The sequence below is a fragment of the Salminus brasiliensis genome, chromosome 7 (genome assembly GCF_030463535.1).
Source record: "Salminus brasiliensis chromosome 7, fSalBra1.hap2, whole genome shotgun sequence".
NCBI classification, from domain to species: domain Eukaryota; kingdom Metazoa; phylum Chordata; class Actinopteri; order Characiformes; family Bryconidae; genus Salminus; species Salminus brasiliensis.
In genome coordinates this window covers 32,634,244-32,642,235 of record NC_132884.1, presented here as the reverse complement: position 1 = coordinate 32,642,235, position 7,992 = coordinate 32,634,244, and the positions used below count along the sequence as shown (strand labels likewise).

Genomic DNA, 7,992 nt, shown 5'->3' with positions numbered 1-7,992 from the left:
GATTTATTACTTTTTCGTACAAACAAACAATATCCCTGAGTTTAAAGTTATCACTTCTCCTATGCTAGCTAGGTAAGGCTGCGTCCAAAACCACATACACTGCTGAGTGTACTGTGGACGGCGTTGCAGCACTGTGCTCTATTTAGTGTAGTTGTGTGGGGATCTGGACGCGGCCTTCGAGTGGTAGGGTTTACAACATACCGTCACTTCCTTCTTGCGGCTCCGCTATACTGAGCTCGGAAACGGGGGGAAGAGCTGCACAGCGGAGTGTGTGAGGGGCGAGTTGAGGAACCGAAACAGAGATACCCGCGGAGGAGTGTGTATGGAACATGGAGTGTGTGAGTATCTTTAGCTAGCTAGCTAAATATAGTCCGGGAGTAGGAGAATCGAGCCGGACTCGGCAGGGCTGTCAGGCTGAGTGCGCCCTGGATTAGCTTAGCTTGCCTTACCTTAGCCTAGCTCTGTATGAGTAAGTTGTGTGTCGCCTCGTCTGCTTCTGTAACTCAACAAATCAGGCAGGGGATTTTTAAATGATCATTAGAAATGCTAGTTAAAAGATAGCTAAGTAGTTTGCAAGCTTGCTGGGGGCGATAGAAGACTGTAAAGCCTTAAGTTTGGACCTTCAGCACTGTTTTAAACAGCATGAGCGATGGCTAGCTAGCGGACTTAGCCAGAAGCTAACGCCTCTTATAGTGCCACATAGCGGTAAACATTAGCTAGCTTCTTAGCCGGTAGTTTACAATCAACTTTAATTTAGAGGTCCTCTGACTAACTAACATCTGTGCCAAAGATGTAGATAACTGATCTGGTCTATGCTGGTATCGTTTGCTGTCTCTGTGTGTAAATATTTAATAAATAAATACATTAAATATATATATGTGTATATATATATATAGGTATGTATTGTATAAATACACTATTGTAGTATTACAAAACTCCTACTTTGTTGGAGTATCTGTGTCCACTGTCCAGGGACTGCTTTCCACTAGATGTTGGAGCTTTTAGAGCTTTGCTGTGAGGATTGGTTTCAGCGAAGATGTTGGATGGTCTACCAGTGATTCAGTATTGCAGCATAATTGCAGTGATAAAGTTAACCTACCACTAATTTACCATTTATCATGTTGTTCTGCTTTCTACTCTTTACAAGAAAGTCTTACACAGTATTTATAACACATGATTTATTTGTGGATAGCTGCCCATGCAGAAAACCATTGCATGTTCATTTCTAACTAATCTGGCATTACTCATGCAGCTAGCTTACTCTGCTGAAAGCATGTCTTACACAGTATTCAACAAGCATACAGGAAAGTTTTTTACAGAAAGAAAAACTACTATTTATTTGGGTTTTTTAATATTATTATTTATTAGTTTCTTTTTGAGGAACTGTCAGGTCCTGGTTAACAACAATAACATTAATGGAGATTTTTATTTATTATTTTATTAACAAAGCATGTGCAGAGAACACTGCTACTGCTACTTAGTCTCAGTTATCAGGACTGTCGTGCTCATTTTTTTATCACACGTTACCAAAATACTGTGAAATCTGAAAAGCAGTGCCATGGTATTACAGTGTACGTGCAGCTAGTCTAGTGTTCGACTCAGTCTCTTCAGTGCTAATGTTTTCTGAATAGTAGGAGGACCATTACACCTGGCTGGATGAAACAGATATGTGTGTTTATTGTGAGGAGTAGCCAGGTAACCGACCACAGTTTTGTCCAGGTCATCTCTTCTTGTAATCATATTTCATGTCATTAAATTGTAGGCTACTGCTTTTCTATCTGTAAAGAGAGGACAACACCTTGTTTATGGGACCATTGCAATGCCACTGAGCAAAATTATTAGACCTAATGTTTTTTTTTGTTTTTTTTATAGTTTCTGCCTGTTGTTGTAGATTAGTGACTTAAATAGATAAAACAAGCAGTCTGACATAGGCCTAGGTCTTTATCTTGGATTTTCAGTTGCTTTTATCTCTATTAATATTAAAATGAGTAAGCTACTCTGTTTAGTGCCCTTTGGTGGATAGTAACTAGTTACAATTCCTTACATGTACTCAAGGGAACATCTAGTAATTTCCAGAGTTTTTTCAAATGGTAAGGAGTGCTTCTACTCAAGAATACTTACGTTTCATTGAGTTACATTTTAGTCAATTCCATTTTTACCTGTTACAGTTATTAATGTACGTTATTATTTAGTGATTTTATTTTGGCTTTCTTTGATGTTACATTGGTGATAAACTTCCATGCTGTTGGTGACCATTCTGACTTTTGAGGTTGAATGTTTTATTTTTTACTTGGTGACTCAAGGTGTTTTTTCAGTATGATTAATTATTTACCTCCCTCTGGATATACTTACTGAATTTTACCCACAGTCCGAGTTTATTATAATTATAGGGTACCCAGAAGACTACTTGCTTTCTTGAAGTTGTGTCTACAAAGCCGCCCACTGAAAATATATTGAATGGCTGTGCACATTGCTGAGACAGAAAGCTGCAGGTCAAACATTACTAAAATTGATCCAAAATCACTGTCAGCAAATAAAATTTCTGTGCAAGACGTTCAAAGTGTAGACTGGTTTATGCATCAGCTTATTTAGCTAATATGTAATGAAGAAGGAAGTTTTGAAGGAGCCAGCAAAATAAGATCTGACAGTCCCATCCGAACTCACAGAGCAGAGTTTTCTTAGTTTATCTATTTATTACTTTATTTGTTTATTTATGTCACCTTTTAGAGGAGTGAACAGACAGTAGTGTGTGTTTAGTGTCAACAAAAATGACTTGCATTTTTGCTTATCTCTTGTACGTATCTCAGACTTGTGTTTCTGTTTTTCAGGTTCCTGCTGTTCTGGATGAGTTGGAAGGTAAAAAGGAGCCACACATTGAGGGTAAGTAGCTTGAAGTAATACTGCATTGTGATTAAAACCGAACACAGGTCTTGTCATTACAGTACAGTAATTATGTTAGAGAGATGAGTTACGGTTTGTCTCCCCTGCTTTAAAAATACACTGAATAAAGCAGCAATAACAGAGGTAAAAACAGTGCCATGTTGCTGATTAACCAGTTGAAATATGATTTTTGATGATTTTTTATTACTATTACTTTGATCTAATTCAGTTATTAAACTAAAATGTCACACAAAAACTGTGCATCTCCTTAAAAAATGTCAGGAAAGGGAACTTTCAATGGAAGCCCCTGTAATTATTTCATTCCATGTAATTTTGGAGCATTTCTATTTGTCCATTCATCATGAAAGGACAACTGCCATATCAGGTTTTTGCATGACAGCGATGAAATCATCTTTTATGTCATTTTTGTTCAACTAGATCCTGAACACAATGTGTACACTCGCTTTATGAAGTCACATCGCTGCTATGACCTGGTGCCAACCAGCTCCAAACTGGTGGTGTTTGACACATCCCTGCAGGTAAAACTGCTTGAGCACTAAGAAGAAAAGCAAAGATAAATGCAGCCTGTTGTGTAGAAATTCTATCTGTTGGGAAAAGTTATTGGTAATGGTCTAGGTGTTTTTGTCTCACTGGGGTGTATAGTCTGAAGAGAAAACAGTGTCTGACTTGCATTTCTCCTCTGAATGTGTTGCTTCTACTTTTTCCTTAGGTGAAAAAGGCATTCTTTGCTCTTGTCTCCAATGGGGTGAGAGCTGCCCCACTCTGGGATAGCAAAAAACAGTGCTTTGTGGGTAAGTCAGGCTTTGTGTTGTATGATATTGCATGTAATAATGTGTGTTTCTTCCCCTCTTAGTGCTAAATCTTGAACACTGTCGTTTATTGTAGGTATGTTAACCATAACCGACTTTATCAACATACTTCATCGCTACTACAAGTCCCCACTGGTAAGTACCTGTGTTTAATAGTAAAAGTGGAGACGGATACCAGTGACTTGTCTGTTTATAATGTATTTGCGTATAATGTTTGACTATTGACTATAATGCAATATGGAAATTTTGATGATCGTTTGAATGCAGTATAAAGTCTTTTCAAGTGTAAAAATGATATAAATGTCTGATAAATGTCTGAATTCTGTCCTAGGTCCAGATATATGAGTTAGAAGAGCACAAAATAGAGACCTGGAGAGGTGAGTTATTTAACTGAACAAACAAAAAACAAAGTGTTACAAATGTAGTCACAGCTGGACGTTAATTTATATTTTGTGACCTGTTCCTTGGTAGAGGTCTACCTACAAGATTCCTTCAAACCTCTTGTTAGCATTTCACCTAATGCCAGGTAATGTTTTGCGTATCTTAATAGGATTTTGGATTATGGCTTATGTTTGTGTGATTCATCTGGAATGACCTGTTTGGAACTGTGTACTCCTCTTTCACACTCTCCTCCAGCCTGTACGATGCCGTATCTTCTCTGCTGAAGAACAAGATCCACAGGTTGCCCGTGATTGACCCTCTGACAGGGAATACACTGTACATCCTCACTCACAAGAGGATCCTCAAGTTCCTCAAACTCTTTGTGAGTCTGGGCCTCCGTGTCTCTTCTCTTCACACCCAAGTGTTAGATCTATACCCAGTACACACCCAGCAGAACATGTCGTATTGCTGCTAGATTAGGAGAGATATCTGAAGTAAATCCTGCGTAAAATCTGGTTCCTCCATGTTCCTCACATATTCTACATTGCCATTTTGGCTGCTGTACCAAGACAGTTCTGGTGTTTGCATTTTTAAAAGCTGTCACACATTTTGAAATGAGGACAAACATCTTAGAAATAGGAACTTTATAATTCGGCACTGTTTCGTAATTTGTTACAAGTCATGTTTAAAACATCAGCCAGAATTTTTGCTCTAAATGTTTTTCATCTGTCTGCTCCTTATTCTTTCAGATTTCAGAGATGCCCAAACCAGCATTCCTGTCTCAGACTCTGGAGGAGCTCAATATCGGAACATTCCAGAACATCGCAGTGGTCCACTCTGACACCCCCCTCTACACTGCACTGGGAATTTTTGTAGACCAGAGGGTCTCAGCCCTGCCTGTGGTTGATGACAAAGGTGAGTGAGAACGGCTTGTGTGAAAGTTAAGAGCCATCTGCATTACATTCTGCATTGGTTTACGTTTGCATCATCTCGGAGTTTACTGGCTGTTAATCTGTCTGTTTTCTTCCCCCCTCCCCCCCTCCTTCTTACAACACAGGAAGAGTGGTTGACATCTACTCCAAGTTTGACGTAATAGTAAGTTTCCCGACTCTGTGTGTGTGTATGTGTGGCAGTGTAGTTATCAGTGACTACGTATTAAGGTGTGCGTATACGGTGACAGTGCTGGGTCAGTTTAGGCTGCTGGTGTCTATTTGCAGCCTCTGGCTTGAATATTGATCAGTCAGGGAGAGTTCATTATCAACCTCATTATAAGTCTGTGTGTTCAGTGCCTCACACAGTATTCAGACTGATTCTCTCTTTCTCTGTTACTCTGATAGAACCTGGCTGCGGAAAAGACATATAATAATCTTGACATTACTGTCACCAAGGCCCTTCAGCATCGCTCTCAGTACTTTGAGGGAGTTCTCACCTGCCAAGCAAATGAGACTGTGGAAGCCATCATCAACAGACTGGTGGAGGCAGAGGTAATTAATATATATATAAAATTCAGAGTGACTTAAGTAGATCTAATTAAATATGGAAAACTCTTCACTCATTTTAGTTGCTTAAACATATTTAGTAACTTATTAGTACTAATTAACATATAATAACATTAATATTAAAAAACTCACCATATATCTATATACATAGGTTTAACAGACTTGGCTATATTGGGTTTATCTGTAAAGAACCACTTTTTCCGTTTAGCCAGCAGTAATCGACTCTGTCTCTCATGCTCTCTCAGGTTCATAGATTAGTAGTGGTGGATGATCATGAGGTAGTGAAGGGCATCGTTTCTCTCTCCGATATCCTGCAGGCTTTAGTGCTCACCAGTGGAGATAATGGTAAGAAACTGTATTTGTTTTAAAGGCTATTCCTTATTTCCACACAGCCCAGTAAAACCTGATAAATAAATGATATATTATTAGTATTGCCCCCAAAGAAGACTATTACTTTAATATCTCACTCTTTAATATTTGAAGTCACTTTATTATTTGCTCTTAAACACTCTCATATGATCTCGTCTCTTCATACAGGAACTGCTTGATGAAGTACATTGTTCCTTCAACTGGGAAACAAGATGAGAGAAAGAAGAGAGAGGAGGTGATGAGGAGCATGAGAATTATTGTGGCTGCTGAAAAATTGGCAACCTTAGTGAAGTCAACAAAGCAAAGCAACAGGGCAGTCGATTTGCCAGTTTTTTAACAGCCAGATGAGGGGGGCAAAAACAGAATCAGAAAGGATTCATGGTAGCGTGCAGATCTAAATCTCCAGTAAGCCTGTGCTTTTAGAAAACATTTTAAATGCAGAAGATTTTAGATATTTCAGATTTGATGTACCCTTATGTTTATGTGAGCACAACAAAAGCTGTTGGAAAAGAAGACAAGCTCTCTTCTCTCCCTTTTTCTCCTGTGCTGGGGGGAGAACAAATGTAAAGAAAAAGAATCCAGCAATACAGACACACACACACACACACAGGCAACACGAAAAGAAGGCACTGTAGCCACGGCAAAGCTTCTTCTAAAGACAGAACTGAGCATTTACTTTCAGGTGCTGTCTGCCAGTGTAGCTGAAAGAACGCAGAAAGTGGTAAGTGATGAAGGAGGTAGGGACACTAGTGTGTAATTTCTGGCCATAGACAATCCATTTTCCTTTTCCTTTCAAGGCATTTTGGAAAGTATTATGACAAGGCTGAAAGTATGTAAATGGGCATTTTGTGTAGTAGGTCCTCTCATGACTATTTGTGGTGGTCTTCTTCCACTGGGCCCGAAATTAGGCAGTTGGTGTATGGAATGTAAAAAGCAATAAGTTTTAATGTTTTAAGTGCTCCTGAGAATAGTTTCAGTCTGTGAAAAATCTCGAAAGTGCAGCTCCCTTATCCAGGGTTTCATCACCATGGCAATACCTTGTATCTCAGAAATGGTAACTTTTTATAAAACAATAGAAATAATTTTAAGCTTCTTGTACGTTAATGTACAGTAACTTTATTTCAGTTCAAGTAATGTTGGAGCATTTGTTTTGGACTGTTGCATCATGAAATATAAAAGACCAGATTGCATTTAATCTTTTATTAAATGCTTTCCAGTGATAAATTGATATTCTTTAGTCCTAGACAAGGTTTAATTGTTGTCCACAAAACCAGCATTTATGTCCAAAAGTATGTAGTCCTACACGTTTGTTCTGAAATCAATGATTTGGACTTCCACAGCATTAGTTTTTACTCTTGCTGGTAGACATTACTGTGAGCATTTGATGGCACTGAAGACGATTAGTGAGGTCAGGTGCTGATGGTGGTTGATTAGTTTTAAATCACATACACCACTCCATCCTAAAGGTATTCAAGAAATCCATACCCCAGTGCTAGAGGGCTTTTTACCTCTAGCTGCTGACTGGTGATGGGCATGATGAGCTTGAGCTCATGTGTGGCAGCTCCAAGCGTCTCATTCTATTACCTGAGCTGTTGTAATGGAAATTATAAAAGCTGCCCCAGCATTAGCTGCACTATCGGAGTTCTGTAATTTAAAGGGGTGCCTGAATACCTTTGGACAGAGTGAATGACAGTGACCTTATATACCGATCAGCCACAACATTAGCATGTTAAAGTGATTGACATTGATTATCTTTTTTCTACAGTGGCATCTGTCAAGAGGTGGAAATATTAGACAGCAAGTGAAAAGGCAGTTCTTGAAGGTGAAGTGTTAAAAGCAGGAAACATGGGCAGCATAGGAATCTGAGCCACTTTGACCAGGGCCAGAATCTGATGGCTAGACCACTGGGTCAGAGCAGCTAAAAATCAGGCAGGTCTTGTGCGACACTGGTTTTGGTGGTTAGAACCCTGTAGGATCCATGCCTTGACTGGTCACATCTGTTGTGGCGGCACAAGGGGGAGCTACTCAATATT

General features: G+C 39.1%; 1 protein-coding gene across 1 annotated transcript; it reads left to right on the top strand.

Moving 5' to 3' along the window:
- The first annotated feature begins 226 nt into the window (after nt 1–226).
- prkag1 (protein kinase, AMP-activated, gamma 1 non-catalytic subunit) lies at nt 227–7,697 on the top strand. The gene is made up of 13 exons (XM_072684638.1): nt 227–338; nt 2,829–2,880; nt 3,319–3,419; nt 3,611–3,692; nt 3,787–3,845; nt 4,042–4,087; nt 4,182–4,236; nt 4,347–4,473; nt 4,841–5,006; nt 5,149–5,186; nt 5,429–5,575; nt 5,836–5,935; nt 6,128–7,697. Exons 1-13 carry the CDS (start codon nt 330–332, stop codon nt 6,136–6,138), a joined length of 993 nt encoding a protein of 330 aa, XP_072540739.1. The 5' UTR covers nt 227–329; the 3' UTR covers nt 6,139–7,697.
- The last annotated feature ends 295 nt before the right edge of the window (nt 7,698–7,992 follow it).

Bases quoted from the DNA above. Each gene is read 5' to 3' on its own strand.
- prkag1 (XM_072684638.1), top strand. The intron at 4,088-4,181 runs GTGAGTTATTTA...GTTCCTTGGTAG, and splicing joins CAAAATAGAGACCTGGAGAG to AGGTCTACCTACAAGATTCC. The intron at 5,576-5,835 runs GTAATTAATATA...ATGCTCTCTCAG, and splicing joins ACAGACTGGTGGAGGCAGAG to GTTCATAGATTAGTAGTGGT.